A 17,381-nucleotide genomic window follows, 5' to 3' on the forward strand; every position below is an offset into this window, starting at 1 on the left:
TACAGTACAGCTAATATGGGAGATGTACACTGACCGGCCACCGTTCAATTGCTTGTTAACACAAATAGCTAATCAGCCAATCACATGGCAGCAACTCAATGCATTTAGGCATCTAGACGTGGTGAAGACGACTTGCTGAAGTTCAAACCGAGCATCAGAATGGGGAAGAAAGGGGATTTAAGTGACTTTGAACGTGGAACATGGTTGTTGGTGCCAGACGGGCTGGTCTGAGTATTTCAAAAACTGCTGATCTACTGGGATTTTCACGCACAACCATCTCTAGGGTTTACAGAGAATGGTCCGAAAAAGAGAAAATATCCAGTGAGCGGCAGTTGTGTGGACGAAAATGCCTTGTTGAGGTCAGAGGAGAATGGGCAGAGTGGTTCGAGATGTCAGTAACTCAAATAACCACTCGTTACAACCAAGGTATGCAGAATACCATCTCTGAACGCACAACACGTCGAACCTTGAAGCAGATGGGCTACAGCAGCAGAAGACCACACCAGGTGCCACTCCTGTCAGCTGAGAACAGGAAACTGAGGCTACAATTCGCACAGGCTCACCAAAATTGGACAATAGAAGATTGGAAAAAACGTTGCCTGGTCTGATGAGTCTCGATTTCAGCTGCGACATTCAGATGGTAGGGTCAGAATTTGGCGTAAACAACGTGAAAGCATGGATCCATCCTGCCTTGTATCAACGGTTCAGCTGGTGGTGGTGGTGTAATGGTGTGGGGGATATTTTCTTGGCACACTTTGGGCCCCTTAGTACCAATTGAGCATTGTTTAAACGCCACCCCTGTTGAATCTATGCTACGAAGAATTAAGGCAGTTCTGAAGGCAAAAGGGGGTCCAACCCGGTACTAGCAAGGTGTACCTAATAAAGTGGCCGGTGAGTGTATGTCTGTTACATTTGTGCAACAGTCTGATAACTTTTGATTCAATCAGTGCACATGACAACATTCAGCACAATGACAAACTTTGCTGATAAGATTGTTTCAACATTTGTGTTTAATTCCCAAACATCACATGATGGAAAAGAGCATGATCAAAGACACATGGAATGTAATTTCATACACAGCATGAAAACATGAACAAGATAAGAATGACACAGTACCAGAATGAAATGCACACACCTGTTATTTGTCTTTAGAATAACCCTACGGCCTTTAAACCTACACACTAACACTAATATTCTCAACATGTCTGTTCCCCTGTGGGTGAACTGAGTCTGTTGTACCAAATGTAAGTGTCACCATTTTAAATATCTGTCACCATATTTAAACAATTGGCGGCTGGGTCCTGTCACTGCTATCTCATTACAAATTAGTTTTTATAGCAGACAGAGCAACATGGCAACACATTAAATCAATACCACAAAATATGTAGTTACAAACACTGGACATCTTTTGTTCCCATTTGTGGTTTCACACATTAAACACACCACAGTTCAGACATTTCCAGATGTTTGCTGGAATCCAGTATTACATTAGAAACTTCAGTAAAACATTTAAAAAGGAGCATTACAAGTCATCGACAAGGCAGTTTCTAGCTTGCACTGTAACAAAACCCAACTGCAGCAAGAAAAATCATGAGAAATAATATTAAATGCTAATAAATATCCAAGTGTTAAGAGGCTTTGCGTACAAAGGCGTTCCCCGTATTGTGTTGTTCAGGGCTACTTCGTTACCATTATCTCAGCTGCGGAAACAAGAGATGGAACATTACAGTAAACGTTTAGCAGAGTTTTGGCGTAGCAGCAAAGTTCTTTGTGCGCTCAGCACCTTGATGCAGTACTCACAGTTATATAGGCTATGGCACTGTCTGACCCCACTGCTCCATACTGTGCAGAGCTGCTTTCCGAACCTTGCTAGAAAATCGAAGATTTAGGCAACTCATTCTTATATTCTGACATACAAAAATATATTAAAAAAAAATGTAAAAACACACCTTTTTGGTTCATAAAGTGCAAACTCTCACACTGTGTATACACCATTAGCAACCACCAATCACCTGATTCAGTCACACCAGCAAAGCTTTACATCAGCACATAATTGTGTTTGGAAATAGTTCTGCAATTATAGAAATGATAGGTACGCCAGCAAATCATCTAATTTGGTCTGAATGAAATAATTGGTTGTGTTTCTCACAGTCCTGTGAGGAACAAGGACTTTTTTCTTTTTAGACAACTTTATTAATCAATGGTTATCGGAATATGAAGAGGATTTCAACAAATAAGATATAAAGTGTTTCAGAAGGTATAATATTTTATGAATCTAAAACTACAGATTATGAGGCTGGTATTCATCATTGCTGGTATGCTGGTGCTTTCAAAAGACGGATGATCTGACTGAAATCATGTAAAGTGTTCTTCATCTGGAAGTTAGATTGTCTTGACATAAGGAAAGGCTGAGGAAAAGGTGAGTCAGCAACCAGGTCATTTGGTTTCTGAACAGACTGAAGAAAAGAAAATGCTACTTGCTGGAAAAACTAAAATCATTCTCCAAATTCTTAAACACAAATCCAGACTTAAGTATTTGGACAGTTACATATTTTTGTTGTTCAGCCTTTGTGCTTCAGGACATTCAGAATCAAAATGTGAATAATGAATAGGTCTGTGTGCTCGTATTCAAACAAATGCATTAAATCTCTGTGTCCAAATCCTATAGTCTGAATTGTAACTGTAACTTTCCTGGGATAATAATTATCTCATATGAACCTTACTTCAGTTTTACTCTTAATGATGACAGAGGAGACGATGGGAAATGAGGAGAATGAACCACAGAAAAACTCTGAAAGAAACAACAGAGGCAACTTATGAGTCTCCAGAGAAAAGAAAAGTACCAGATATGGTCATCCATTTGAGAGTTCAAGCCTTTGTTCTGGCTTAGGGTTGATTGCAGCCACCAGAGAGCAAAGTTACCTTTCCTCCCATCCCCACATGAGCAGTCTTTCCAAGACAGGAACACCCAAAGCCAGAGAGGACAGTCTTCCCAGTCTACTCTACATCTGAGACATCATTGTCAGAGAGGACGTTGCTGCCTTTTACCCGGATGTACTGGACGTCGCGACTGCCGCTGTGTGAGGAGGCTCCACAGGAGCAGAGCGGACCGGTGAATAGGTTCTCGATGTCCTCCAGCTGCCGGCCCTGGGTCTCCGGGAGGCAGCCCTGGACGAAGAGGAGCCCCAGCACCACCAGGCCTGCGTACAGAAAGAATGCCCCTGGAGGAGAGATTCAAAAGCACATGTTTACTGTTCTGAGCAATGGTTGCCATAGTGAAAATAAAACAGTTTGATATTTGTATGCGTTTAAAAAACAACAAATAAAGATAAAAGTGGTAGAAATACAATGGCTTCAAAAAGGTATTTAGACAGTTTAATCTCAGCTACTCTTAACTCTTAAGTGCAATTGTTTTTATGCTTCCATGATAAATTAAAGGGGAGGGCATTAGTGAGCTCAGAGAAAAGGTCAAGTGTTGTTTGTTTGCATAGAGATGGCCACAGTATACGTCACAGCCTTCCTCCCACACAGTGTCAAAAGGTTAAAAGACGGAGGCTTCAAAGATCAACGGGTGGTGAGTGTGCTTGTGTTATCTGGCTTTAAAATCGTTTGCAATGACGTTTAATGATGTAATATAATGAAATTCATTCACTTTAAAGTCAGGTTTATGTGACAACATACTGTTTGGGGTGCTAACTAAACTTGAAAATGCAGACTTGATCTCATGTCACCATGGTAAATCATAAATGAAAAAGTCAATGGCAGCATTCTAGGCAGCTTGTTTACCAGCGACTGCACAATAGAAGGAGATTAAGGGCACTTTATTACCACCCCTTGTTTTCACCCCTGTCCCATTGTTTGTTTTGTTTGTTTGTCAGCAGGATTAACTAAATCTACTTAAAAAGATTAAACATTAAATTTTGTCGTGGATCTGAACAAATGGACACATAGAGGAATGTTTTTTTTTTGGTGAGGTCATTTTTTTTACATTTTTACAGATTTCCAAGAGAATAATTCATAGATCCTACTAAAAAAGATCAAGCACATTTAGGGAACTGATATCTATGAGTGTGTCCGATTTGTTGCAGCTTGATTAAATATAAGGAGAACACACTCCAGTTTTTAACCTGCTGTGTTTTCTATGGGTGAACCAATATGTGGGCTTGTGAAGATTCTAGTCCTTCTCAGAAATAATCTAAACTTGTAAACAGTTGAAGTTCATCTCACGTCCCCTGCCACTGTTGCTATAAACAAGATGGTGTTTACAGTGACCACGCCTGGTTACATAAGGAGTTAAAATAAAATACTATATTTTAGGCTCAGGCTGAAGCAAAATCTCCCTCTGAAGTTGCAGGAAGTTCTTCACAGACAACCTATACTTACATTTCTACTTTTAAAAACATAGATATTAGATAACAGAGCTAAATAAAGGGAAAATATAAACCAGGAAAATCGTGAAACTTAATACCAAGGGTCTGTATTTATGTTGTGCTTTTCTAGATGAGCATCACTGCAATTCACACAGTGCATCTATGTGCAGCACTTTCTCTATTGTATCACTCAGGCACTGCTGGCACAGCCTTCAGGGGCAATATCCTGCCCAAGGACACAGAGGATGCAGAAAGGGGACACCTATCTATACGCTGATCACAAGGGAAAGCTGAGCTGGCAACAACTTAAAGTTGAGTTTAAATGGAAACTGGACACCGAAACCCTTTAGAGACAATATTTAAAAACAGCCAATTACTCCATGTAACTACAGACGATGATCCAACACATCCAACATCCCCTGACCTTCTGATAATCTTACCATAATAGGTTAGAAACTGAGCGACATGAAGGAAGGTCAGAGACACCAGTACGTTAAAGATCCAGTTGACCCCGGCTGAACAGGCATTCCCGGTGCTGCGGGCCCACAGTGGGTAGATCTCAGAGTTCACTGTCCAAGGCATCGGGCCCATACCTGACACACAGACACACACAGAGGAGAGAGCCTGATTTATATTCACATGGATAATATGCATTGCATGTATCGCTCTTGATATCAGCGACCTAGCAGTACATTAGGTATTTGTTGTGCTTTGTTTATTTGTGTGCAGGCAGATATTTGTGTTGTTAAAAGGGGCAGAAAACCATTTCTCCGTTTGTGAATCAGAAACCCCTTACAGACCTAGTATTAACATCCATCCTGAGTGATCCGATCACATGTGGTCACCGCTAAGTACTGGTCCTCAGTCCTCTTGAGATCTGACCACTCAGACCACATTCAGAGGTGGTCTGGAACATCTGTGGCTACGTTCTTTTCACTGTGTGAACGCAAATGTGTCCTGGGTCACATGAAGGACCACCTAGCTGACGTCCTCTGACCCGCGACAGTTAATTAAACATATATTATACATTTTGAATTATCGGTGTCCATACGTTGCTTTGTTTGTAGCCACAATAACAACACTGATCATTAAACAATTAAAATCAACATAATTTGTTGTTTGCAAACACGTGTTTATGTGCATATAGAGCAGGAAGTGTGATCTGATCACAAGTGGTAACAGGAGACACAGGCAGGACACTTTTAATACCAGGTGTGAACATACAAACTTGACATCAACTTATGATCAGATCTCCCATGATGGATGATAATACAAGGTCTGAACAGGGCCAGAGATTTGAGCTTTTTAAGTTTTAATAAAGTTGGGAAAGAATTTCAAACTTTGTCATGATGGATTATATAATGGTTTATACATTTAAAATTAAATCTACAGCTACGGCTGTGAGATGCTTGTAAGATTTGTCAAACCTGGTGCAAAGAACGCAAGGTAGAGAATGAGCCCCAACAGGACGATCCAGGAGTAGGATGTGGGACAGTAGTTGTACGCCCATACTGAGCTGTCATTTGCCCCCGTCTGGTTGGAACACCTAGATGATAAAACAAAAGCAAGAAATTCAAACCAACTTGACTCTGCAGGTTTTGCCAATTGCTGTGTCTTAATTAAATCTTAATCATCCAGCACAAGGATGTGACTCATTTAGCTTTAACTTTAAAGATGCTGAAAGTGATTTATGGGTCTATTTCATGTAGAAAACGATCCAACTGCAATAATGATATTCACTTAAATGGGATTGGGATCTCAAGTTTGTACTGTGACACTCATGTCTCCCTCTTACCTTCCCCACGCTGCATGATCTGTGGATGCTTGGTTGACAGGAATGCAGGAGGAGTTGTACACGCCGGTTCCATTTTCACGGTAACAAAATCCACAGTTGGGATCCAACATGCAGAATTCACAGAACCTGGAGGACAGAGCTGATTGTAAAACTTCTCACAGAGCCCATCACTCTGTTAACTGAGCATGAGCAAAAAATGCCATTATCAATGACTATCTGTTGAATATGTCACATTCAATATTTGCAACACTTCCTGTGCCTGTTTCACAGTAAAAGCACTCTAGAGTGACTGTTGACTGAATCCATTCATTTGTTTAAAGGGGACATATTATGAAAATTCCACTTTGTTAGTGCTTCTACAGGTTAATGTGGGTATCTGGCATGTCTACCAACCCAAAAACTCTGGGAAAAAACCACTCGCGTGTTTTGTTATGGTTCCTCTAAGTCAGAAACGTCATGCTTGAGTGACTGGAATGAGCTTCCTATGTACTGTGTCGTCACAATACAGTGGGAGTCTCCCTACATGGCCTTGTAAAAATATTTGTATTATTCAAGGAAATTTAGTTTTTATACCAGAAACCTCACATAGCAGAACCAGGCATTACACCCACAGAGGCAGGAAGAATATTGACATCACATAATAGAATACTGGTAAAATTCCAGAAGTATCTTTTTGCAGAAGTTACGCACTTTTATTTTATGTGTTTTGATCATTGGGGCAGCTTGAAAAGGTCTTTGGATATTCCCATATTTAATTGTGTTATAAAACTATTCTTTAGACTCATAAAAGTATAAAGCTGCTGTCATTGATATTATAAATTCTGACTTTTGACAGCTATTTAAAGTCTTTTTCATGAAAAAAAAAAACATCCATAAAAGAATCTTCTCATCAGCCTCCAGAGGTCAGTGTGATAGTTCACTCTTCCTAAACATCCCTTTGTAATTTTCTACATTTGCTTTCATCAGCTCCTTTGAAAGATGCCTGGCTGTGTATATGTTATGTGTGGGCACAGAAAGTAATGGTGACAGCCAGGTGAGAAATGTTCTTGTGGAGAAAAATTGACTCTTGTCCAGTATTTAAAAAGTAACATGTGCCTTCTCACATTGCCTACGTACGCTATCTGAGTGAATGAGACGATACACTAATGCATCACACAATGGACTGAAGCTACTGAAATGTAGCTGCTTGATGATTTCTTACCCATATTGTCTGCAGGTGGAGTTCTGAGCTTCAGCTGGGTGCAAGGTGACGGGCGGGGAGTTCTGGGCAGATAGCAAGAACCCAGCTGCCAACACAGTGAGACTCAGACAAGTACCTGCATTAGAGAAAATAAGTCAAGTCAAATTGTTTTATATACTGTAAGACACAGTGCTGTAAGATGAAATAAGACACAATCCAAAATCTTCAGTCTAGTCTTAAATATGTTGACAGAATAAGAACAGTAAATACATTTCTGATAATAATTATGATGTCAGCCTGTAACAAATAGAGTCACTGTAGCATTATTCAAATGACCAACCTAAAAGACTGCCCAGGGTCAGCTTCCGGCGTCCCACTCGCTCTACAAGCCAGACTCCAAGCAGTGTGAACACGAAGTTGGTAGCAGACGTTGCAGCAGCTAACCAGATCGCCTGTTTATCGTCCCGCACCCCCCCCATCTGCAGAATGGTTGCACTATAGTACCTGGATGTGGGCAGAGAGGGTCACAGAACAGTCAAACCAATTTTACAGCCAAGTGAGTTATGCATCTACAGACCTAGGTCTCTGATGGGTGTGGTTTCCAGGTCAGCACCCAGCCTCAACAACTCTGTCATTTCAAGGTTTTACATTTATACTGTTCATGTCAAGACATAGTAAAAACACACAGGCTCTTATTAATAATTTGAGCTTTTACAGTGGCGGCCCATGGTATCAGGCAGGAGGGAGATAATTACTGTGTGAGGGAGCTCAAACGAGATAAATAGACGACCTACATGACAGTGTTAATCCCAGACAGCTGCTGAAACATCTGGAGGCCACAGCCAACGAAGAGAGCCCTGCGAGTCGGACCGTGGCTAAGGATCCGCAAAATAACAAGACCTCCTAAAAACAACCAAACAAACCACCAAAAGTCTTTATGACATATTGCAAATTCAACTCCTGGAACTGTATTTGATTTTAATGTTTAGTTTTTACTTTTCTGTTTGTCAGAATTCAAGGTTAGGTGTTTTCAGAATTTGTTTTCACCTCCACCCGCCTCTTTCTCCTCTTCCTCGATGCTGCTTCTGATGGTGTTGTACTCTTCCTCAACGTCCTGGCCTCCTCTTATCTTACTCAGAGCTTGAAGAGCCTCCTGGCTCCGGCCCTTTTGGAGAAGCCATCGAGGGCTCTCTGGGAGGAAGAAGAAGCCGACGAACTGCAGCACTGCTGGAACAATGGACAGACCCAACATGTACCTGCAGAATGGGGTTTAAAAAGTTTTAAACAACAGGCTTGCTTTATAGGTTGTGTGTGACAATACACAGCATCAAATGCAGTCAATTAAAGAAGAGCGCAAGTGTGAGTGCTTGATGCAGGTACCTCATCAAGGCAAAGCATGCATGGTGAACTTTCACAGCCAAATGTGGCAATATATTAACTAGGCAACACTGTCTGTGGGTTTCTCTTAAAGCAAAATGGGGAGAGCCATGACAGACAAAACCGAAGTGAAAAGCTATGACAACGTGGAGCAAATACCTCCAGCCATCATGGCTCAGGTAGCTGAAAGCTCCATCCACCACACTGGCAATGAACTGGCCACCAGTGATGAAGAGGGAGTTGATGGTGACGAGCTGACCCCTCAGGTGTGGAGGGGAAACTTCAGCTATGTACACAGGAACTGTCATTGAAGCAATACCTGAGGCAAAGAAAAAGATCAGGTTTCATTAAGACAAGCACAGTAAGACTTCAACCTGCACACTTTGTGTCTCTAAAGTTTGGTTAATCTCAAAGTTCTTATTTGATTCTGTAACATGATGACGGTGTTAACCTCACAGTGGAACAGGAGCAGCAGGTCAGATTGGTTGAGATGAGAGATAGTTTGTGAACTTTGTATCTGCTCATGAGCATTGTGAAAGCAGGTTTAAATACTAGGGGGTGTTCCATAACTTACTTAAAAGCACTTTGTGACGCCTATTCTGAAAAGTAATTTAAACATAAAATATTTATATATAAAACTTCTCTAAAATGTGAAATATCTTTATGCCCTTCGAAACTGTCCAAAGAGCTGATGCCTAATTTTGGATTCCAAACACAGCCCATAGTGCTCTTGAAGAACACCATTGACTGCAGTGGGGGATTCTTTGAATTAAGGATTTAAAGAGTCAAACATACATGTAAAATTTCTGATTTTCAGATCAATAAGGTGCAGATTTAAGTCATTCACGTTGGCTACATAACTTTGAGCAAAGCTACATAACATTGAATATATTGTGAAAATTGTTGCTTGTTCAATCACATTGTGAACTTCAAAAAGCTCGGAAAATAATAATGCTTAACAAATTGTTATTTTTATTGTTAGAATTGGTAGTAAATTACTATTTTTGGTTTGTTTAAAGACTACTGACAGGACAGGGGCACTTCAGGGCCCAAACAGATTTCAGCAGGGGCCACTACACCCCCCAATGATTGATTCCCACAGGTAAATACTGTGTATTGACAAATTACTCCTTTTCACAATTTGCAAACACCTACTCACCTATGCCCAAACCAACAGTGATTCTGCCCACAAGCAGGACCACCTTGTCTGGGGCCAAGCTCAAGATGAGGCCGCCGATGGTGAAGATGAAACTGGACACCAGGATGCAAACCTTGCGCCCCAGCCAGCCGTTCAGGGAGCCACCGCATAGGGCGGACACTGCTGCGGCCCCCACGGTACTGGAAATCAGCAACTCCTGCCAGAGGGCGCTCAGGTTCATCTCCTTCTTCAGGAGCAGCATGGCCCCAGAAACCACCCCGGTGTCGTACCCAAAGAGGAATCCTCCCAGGGCAGAGAAGAAGGCCAACACGTAGACGAACCCCGGTGTGGATGCATGTTGGTCCAAGAGATGATCCCCACTGGTGGCTGAGTCCATAATGAGACTCCGCTCTCCATCGTTCTCTGATTTCGGCCTCCTGCTGACAACAAGGCTGCTCATGTGCTCGCGGCTGTTCCTGTCAGAGCTGCTGGACATAGAGGAAACAAGCAGGGCTCAGATCAGCAGAGGTTCATTTAGCAACAGCAGCTTCCTCTTACACCAGGATGAGGGGGCTGGGAGGTCTGCATGGATGCTGTCCTTTAATAACAGAGTTTAAAACGTCCATAACACACAGCTGAGCTGAGGGAAGGCATCCACACACAAGGTAGATCATGTGACTTTGATATTACATACCACGTTATCTTATTATAAGATAAGATAAGATAAGATAAAACGTTATTGATTCAGTATACAGAGGTCCAGCTCGACAGAGATAGCCAGTAGCTCTGTTTCTGATATCTTTAACCTGACTCCAGGAGTTTCCCGCTGAGCTCAGCGCCACTCCTCCCCCACCATGTTTACGCAACGTCCTCACCTGACTTCGGCGATCCATAAGAAAAGAAAGTTGTTTATCAACTTCTAATATAATGAACTGTACCACAACCAGTCTTATACAATGAAAGATATTACAGCTTAGTTATTTTACGGGCACTCTGTCATCTCTCAGGGACGCAGCGCCAAACTCCGGTCAACAATCTACTAATTGTCTGAGTCTTTGTTTATCCTGGGATCCTGGGAAGATAATGGATACATATATATGGTGATATAGAAATAAGGCTTTATCTCATAGTCATTGTTAGTAATTCAATATGTACTGCTTATCAAAACGTAGGTACTAGTACTAACACGCGTATTGTTATATAAAAGTGATGGTTTAGTTAAGATGTGTTTGCAGGATGTGATGGGTAATGCTGCAGCTGCTGGGAGCCGCTGAGAATACACCTCGACACATTCCGAGGTGTATTCCGTGGATTTGTGAATGAAGTCAATGTGCAGCTATGTGCAGCATGTTAAGAGGCTGAATCTGAAAAAGACAATTCAAATGAAGTCATAAAATCCGGCCCACACATTTGGCCAACGAACATGTCGTCACAGATCAGCTGACAGACACAGGGGGAATACACGCTGGCACATAAAAGAAAAGTGAGACTCACGGCAGATGCAATGAAACCCACACACACAATCCAACCCTGTTCGTAAACAGTCAACATATGTGTGTGCAGAATAAGAAGAAGTACCTGAGACGGGCTTGTGTCTGCAGCTGGAGTCCGGAACGAACAGGAAGTGAGTGGTTGTCCCAGATCACATGATACGGGGACATAAACACGCCCGCGTGTGGTGACGTGCCTCTGCCGGGTTTACCTTCTCACGTGGCACCAGGGGCCGGAAGTCTATGGAAGCCCATGTCCGCCACTGTGATGAAGACAATACGAATCCTGTATCTCATTATTATGACTTAGTATCTCATAATTATGAGTTAGATATGGATCTCATTGTTATGAGATAGTGACTGTGGGCGGGGCGCCGCAGAGCAGGGAAGCCGCGGTTGAGAGGCTGCGGTCAGGACAGCCGCCTGTCTCGCGGAAGTGAGCGACTATGCATCGATGCAGAGCCATAACATAATCGATTCATGTTTTCTGCTCCGTTCATTGTCTTAGCGATGTGCTGCCGCTACATCATTAGAACCAGCGCTGCTCCAGGATCAGAACAGACGCTCGTTAAAGGTCCGGTCGACCTGTACGTGTTGGAGTCTGTTTCCGCCTCACTTCCCCTCTGACCTGCGCTCACTTTGCACTTTAACAATAAACACCAGCACTGATCACAGGTTATTCGGACACGTACAGGACTGACGTTTACTTTGTATTTGTTTGAGTTCATGAGACACATGTTTAAACACCGTGTGCAGGCATTCCCCTGCTTCACACACAGGGCCGGCCCTGGCAATGTTGGAGCCCTAGGCGAGATTTCAGATTGCCCCCCCCTCACTCCAGAGGTTACACTCATTAGTTAATAAAAACAAGTTAACTAAAAAGAAGAATCCATTTGGTGTCTGCATTTTAATGCAATATGAACAAGGTTTGAGATATGGATATGTAAAATGTGAGGAAATTCTATACATTATTTATTTCACATGCTCTCAAATAGCCTGCCAAATTGTCATGCATCCCCAAGAACTTTTGGACTGTGTACAGATGCACACACAGGCAGACAAAAATGTATAATAAAAAAATATAAAAAGAGTCTGAAATCTGCTGGGAACAGCAGGGAAATCAAAAGTATGGGATGCATATTTAATAATTTATTATTTTTAGTGTGTTTTCTGGCCCAATTTGCTCGGGGCGAGAGGAACCATACCTGCAGATCGCTTCACGGCGCTTCCCGGTGCTACCCGGAACTTCCGGGCGCTTCACGGAACTTCGCTGCCGGTGTGAACAGCCCGATTGATTAACATGGGCGCGGAAAGGAGGTGCACAGCTTTTTGTGGTGTGTTCCCGGGGTTAGAGGATGATGGTGTGACGTTACTGCATTGGTTAACATTACATGTATCACGTCATGATAAATCAGCCTCTTGTGGCGCCCTCTCGGCATTTTGCGCCCTAGGCAACCGCCTATGTCGCCTATGCCAGGAGCCGCCCCTGTTCACACAACACCGAACAGAGTATTCAAAAGTACACATTTTGAGCACTTCATAGTATTTGTAGCAGCAGTCTGACTAGTACTCCAACAATATCAGTTTCATGAAGAACTTTTTGATGAACTCCTTCATCAAATATAGCAGAAGAAGCTCGTTCTTGTTTTGTGGAGGGGACTTTGACACAGGATTACTCAAAAACTACACAGAGTCAGTACAAAAAACAGCTCCTCTAAACCTCAGAACCGCTTCTTGCGTAAAATAAAATTGAAATAAAATATCAAATAAAAGAAGACTCCCCAAATATTATCCTAGAAGTTGTTTTATTGACATGTTTGGTAAGCTTGTTTTGCTCTTTGTTACAGGTCCTTGCCGATAGGGAAATAAAAGTGTATACAAATAAATAAATAATATAGAATCATATAAAAAAAAACTATTAATATTAACTTGTAGAAATTACAAAGGTTAATACATTTATAAATAAAGAAAAATATAGAAATATAGAAAAAAATAACCAAATAGCCCCTTGATTATATATTTTGTGTGTGTGAATATTATTGCACATGTGTATGTATAGTTATTGCACATGTTTTTGAATAGTTGTTGTACATGTGTATGTATAGTTATTGAACATGTGTATGTATAGTTATTGCACATGTTTTTGTATAGTTGTTGCACATGTGTTTGTATAGTAATTGCACATGTTTTTGTATTGTTGTTGTACATGTGTATGTATAGTTACTTCACATGTTTGTGTATAGTTGTTGTACAGTCTGTGTGATGATAAAGTTAGTAACAATCTCTCTGTGCAATAGTTTCCATACTCCCTGTGGTGGTGACTGTTTGGTGTGCTCTCTCTCTCTCTCTCTCTCTCTCTCTCTCTCTCTCTCTCTCTCTCTCTCCCCCTCTCTCAGTCATGTGACTGCGGAGGAGGGAACAGAAACTTTGTCAGTAACACAACTCTGAGGTCTGGAGGCGCCGACCAGCTTCACGTCAGATAGCCGAGCACCGCGATGTCAACGTCGGACCACAGACTGCGGGACACCCCGACACCTTCGAAGTCACCAGGGCCACTTTCGAGCTGTACCCATAGTCTGTAGAGCTGTACCCATAGTCTGTAGAGCTGTACCCATAGTCTGTAGAGCTGTACCCATAGTCTGTAGAGCTGTACCCATAGTCTGTAGAGCTGTACCCATAGTCTGTAGAGCTGTACCCATGGCTGTACCCCAGCTAATGTAATATCCCACTGCGCCATATCCGCCACCGCGAAGTCATGGTGTGAGCGCCCACTTCAGCTCGTCTCCTCCCAGCTCGGTTCGGAGGCAGCGCACTGATTCGCCGTCAATGTCCGCCAGGTCGTCCGGCGGAGGACCGAGAGCATGGTGGACCAGGAGGAGCTGCAGGAGAGGCTGAAGAAGCTCGTGGTGAGGCTGAAGAGTCCACAGGAGGACAGGCAGCTGTGCACCCTGATCCAGATCATCCAGGATCTGCTCCTCCTGGCGCACGCAGACCACGGTGAGGAAGCCCGCTCTGACGCTGATGGTGTTTCCTTTGGCCATGTTTGACTCACAGGAGCCTGTTTTTACAATTATACATCACAACAAAACATGTGTTTCTCATACCAGCCTTAACTGTACACAACACAAAATATAACAACACAACTGGGAGGAGTATTATGCACCTCTCATCGCTCATCTCCACCTCAACCGGGGAATGTATCTCTGTGCATTCTGAGGGAATATGACAACTTCTTAATTTTATACATATGATGATCTGTGCAGTCCACACACCAGTCGGAATTCTGTCCTGACTTGTCAAAACTCCCGGGTAATGTAGTCACAACATTTTTTAATAGTAAGATTCAATCTTCTTTTCTAGTTCAAGTTCAATATTCTTTTTTATTTGCCTCAATACAAGATACCTTCAATTAAGTTTGGACTTGTCAGAATGGTGTTGATGGTTTGTCAGATACCTGAAACTGGAATTAGAGATAGCAATAATTCATCATAACTGAGTTGTAGATATCTATAATGAGAAACCACACACGCATGAATGGCAAAAGTCGCTTTAATCTTACTAGTCAAGATGTGAGTACAGGTTTTGATAATTGGAGTTTTGACACATCAAAACAGAATTTAAGATGTTGTTTTTACTAGTCACAATGACTTTATAGCCATCTTGCATTAAACATATTACTAGTCTTAGTATTAGTTAGTTGGAGATAGTTTAAGATCTGTATGTTTTCTGATCAGTGTGTTTTTATCACTGTCTTCATGGAGCACTACTCATTTCTTTGCAAAGGAACAAACAGCTATACCTGCACCTTTTACTTCTTTTTATCCAATGGGTTTATAAACCAACATCTGCATTACAGCCATCTACTCTGTCTTCTTCTTCCTCTTCTTCTGATTCATGAATTATTTTTATTGCTTGACATTCTTCTTCTTCTTTGTCGCAGCAGCGGACCTGTTTGAAGACAAAGATGTCCACGTCCCTCTCATGGCAGTGCTGTCGTCCTACAGGAGCAGCAGAGGAGTGCAGCAGGTACTGCGAGGCACCAGAAACCCCACATACATTTGATTGAGCTCTTTATTTTTGCTTTGTCCGTCAGAAGTGCGTGATTCCTACACAACAAACTGGGCCATCTTCAACTTTGACTTCCATAATGGCACTTGAAGGCTTTTTTTCAATGACAAATGTGTAGAGCTGGTCCAATCAATATTTGCACCATTGATTTATTCTTCAAATTATTTTGTAAATGAATCATGTGGTTTATTGTGTCAGAAAACAGTGAAAATATGAAAAGATGTGAAAAATGTAAATTATCCTGAACCCAAAGTCCAGCATCAATATATTTCAATATTCTTCGATGTGTGAAAAGGCATTCGTCATAAAAGTTGTCAATTAATTGCCTGTTGATTGAGTCATTCATTAATTGACTTATAGTTACAGCTCTACCAATAAGCATCAGTTTTTCCTATGTTAACATGTTTCCTATGGAAACAGAAACCATTTAGCATTTTCCTTTAACTAGACTCAGAGACGTATTTAGAGGTTTACAACAGCATCACCTGCTAAGACAGTTTCAGCTCTGTGTAGCTGACCCAGCATGTTTACAGCATCTCGTGACTGCTCGGTACTGCAGCTTATCAGAGGTGAGGCTGCAGTAAAACACATAACCCAAAGTCAGATTGCGAGACTCATATGCCTGTTTAGTTATACCAGACCCATTTCAAGGATAAAATAATACGATCGTGAGTGTTCTGACGTTTTGCCTTTTTCAGGCTGAGCAGGACGCAGGACCTGCGATGTAGCTCCTCAGATACTTTGAATACTTTAAAGTCCACACTTGTAGGATTTAGTCTTAAACATATTTTTATTGTTTGCTTCACATGCAGGTCACATTGATTCAGTTGTTGCTCATATAACACTCCAGACTGCAACAACAACTCTTTGCTAGGTGTGTTTATTGCTTTTGGTTCTGCTACAAGGAAGTCAAACAAATTTTGGAAATTCCAAGAGATTGATAGATGAATATTTCCCTTTTGTCTGCGCGTGTTTTCTCTGGGTACTTCGAAATCCTCCCACATTCCAAAGACATGCAGATTGGGGTGGTTAAATCAATTGTCTGTAGGTGTGAATGGGGGCGCGGCTGGCCGTTTGTCTCTGTATCTTGGTCCTGCGATACGCTGGCGACCTGTCCAGGGTGTACCCCACTTGCCACTGAATGTCAGATGGATCGGCTCCAGCTCCCCTCCGACCCTCAAAGGATAAGAGGTTTAAAGAATTGATGAAAGAATGGATGGTGTCCTACATGAAAAATAGACACTGGCTCTTCCTCCCACATTTGCAAATCATTTGCAGGATGTAGGAAGTGCACGTCCACCAGGGGCTGGTTTGACTTTCTATCTAAGAGTTATCACTTTCACTTTGTTGAATTGTTGTTTGGCATGTTCACCTATAGCTTTAAAATGAAGGTTGCAATGGTGTAATCTCTTTGTACAGGTGGGCTGGTCGTTACTGTGTCGGCTGATTGAAGTATGCCCCGCTACGCTGGACCAGCTGACTCCACCGCTGCAGGCAGCCAATGAGTGGGAGGTACTGGGAGTGCACCAGTAAGTAAAAACATACTTGATGGGAGTTAATTCTTGTCACATCAATATCCAGTTGACACAACATTCATGTCTAAAAGAAGCTGTGTTTTTCTCACTAAGAACATATTAATGTAATTCTCAACACTGTCCAAACAAAACCACATATTGTGTCTTTGAAAAGGGTTTGATGTTATATCCAAACCAATGAAAAGACCACAAAGATGTAAGATCTCGGCAGTTTTATGAACAATATAACATTTGATATTTCAGTCATATGGATTGTAAGCATAATGGTAGAATTTCCTCTGTAGTATTTTACTGTTTTATGAGTCGGGTTTCTCTTGAATATGCATCATATCTTTGGCTGGAGTGGACATGAATACAGCAAAGTTTCACTTGTGATCATTAGTGCCAGCATGAGTTTTCAGACTCAAATGCATTCTTCCCCTCTTGAA

At 41.9% G+C, this 17,381-nt stretch overlaps 2 protein-coding genes across 6 annotated transcripts in view; one reads left to right on the top strand and one right to left on the bottom strand.

The window, feature by feature from the left end:
- Positions 1-992: 992 nt before the first annotated feature.
- Positions 993-11,519, bottom strand: LOC118110081 (proton myo-inositol cotransporter). 4 transcript variants are annotated; one of them, XM_047340016.1, is made up of 13 exons: positions 11,439-11,518; positions 9,882-10,348; positions 8,882-9,041; positions 8,393-8,601; positions 8,140-8,248; positions 7,686-7,849; positions 7,367-7,481; positions 6,166-6,291; positions 5,798-5,916; positions 4,811-4,963; positions 3,049-3,221; positions 1,801-1,869; positions 993-1,700 (listed from the first exon to the last, which is right to left on the bottom strand). In XM_047340016.1, exons 2-13 carry the CDS (start codon positions 10,318-10,320, stop codon positions 1,692-1,694), a joined length of 1,845 nt encoding a protein of 614 aa, XP_047195972.1. In that variant the 5' UTR covers positions 10,321-10,348; positions 11,439-11,518; the 3' UTR covers positions 993-1,691. The 4 variants fall into 4 exon arrangements, with proteins under 4 accessions (XP_047195972.1, XP_047195971.1, XP_047195970.1 ...); XM_047340015.1 differs by having other exon boundaries at positions 993-1,869; positions 9,882-10,345; positions 11,439-11,519; XM_047340014.1 differs by having other exon boundaries at positions 993-1,869.
- A 2,243-nt stretch (positions 11,520-13,762) lies between these two features.
- The window catches only part of lrrk2 (leucine-rich repeat kinase 2), a 45,966-nt gene continuing 42,347 nt past the window's right edge, over positions 13,763-17,381 (top strand). The window contains exons 1-3 of one of the 2 annotated variants that reach the window (XM_035156401.2): positions 13,763-14,347; positions 15,291-15,376; positions 16,838-16,947. In XM_035156401.2, coding sequence (XP_035012292.1) covers positions 14,212-14,347; positions 15,291-15,376; positions 16,838-16,947 — 332 coding nt within the window. In that variant the 5' untranslated portion in view covers positions 13,763-14,211. The remainder of the gene's footprint in view (positions 14,348-15,290; positions 15,377-16,837; positions 16,948-17,381) is intronic. The other variant, XM_035156402.2, reaches the window with a different exon arrangement.

The sequence above is a fragment of the Hippoglossus stenolepis genome, chromosome 5 (assembly GCF_022539355.2).
Source record: "Hippoglossus stenolepis isolate QCI-W04-F060 chromosome 5, HSTE1.2, whole genome shotgun sequence".
Classification (NCBI taxonomy): domain Eukaryota; kingdom Metazoa; phylum Chordata; class Actinopteri; order Pleuronectiformes; family Pleuronectidae; genus Hippoglossus; species Hippoglossus stenolepis.

Coding starts and splice junctions, on each gene's coding strand:
- LOC118110081 (XM_047340015.1), bottom strand. CDS start 10,320: ATGAGCAGCCTTGTTGTCAGCAGGAGGCCGAAATCAGAGAACGATGGA. Junction 3,222..4,810: donor TCAGTTTCTAACCTATTATG/GTAAGATTATCA, acceptor TCTCTCCTCCAG/GGGCATTCTTTCTGTACGCA. Junction 1,870..3,048: donor GCGACGTCCAGTACATCCGG/GTAAAAGGCAGC, acceptor TCGATTTTCTAG/CAAGGTTCGGAAAGCAGCTC.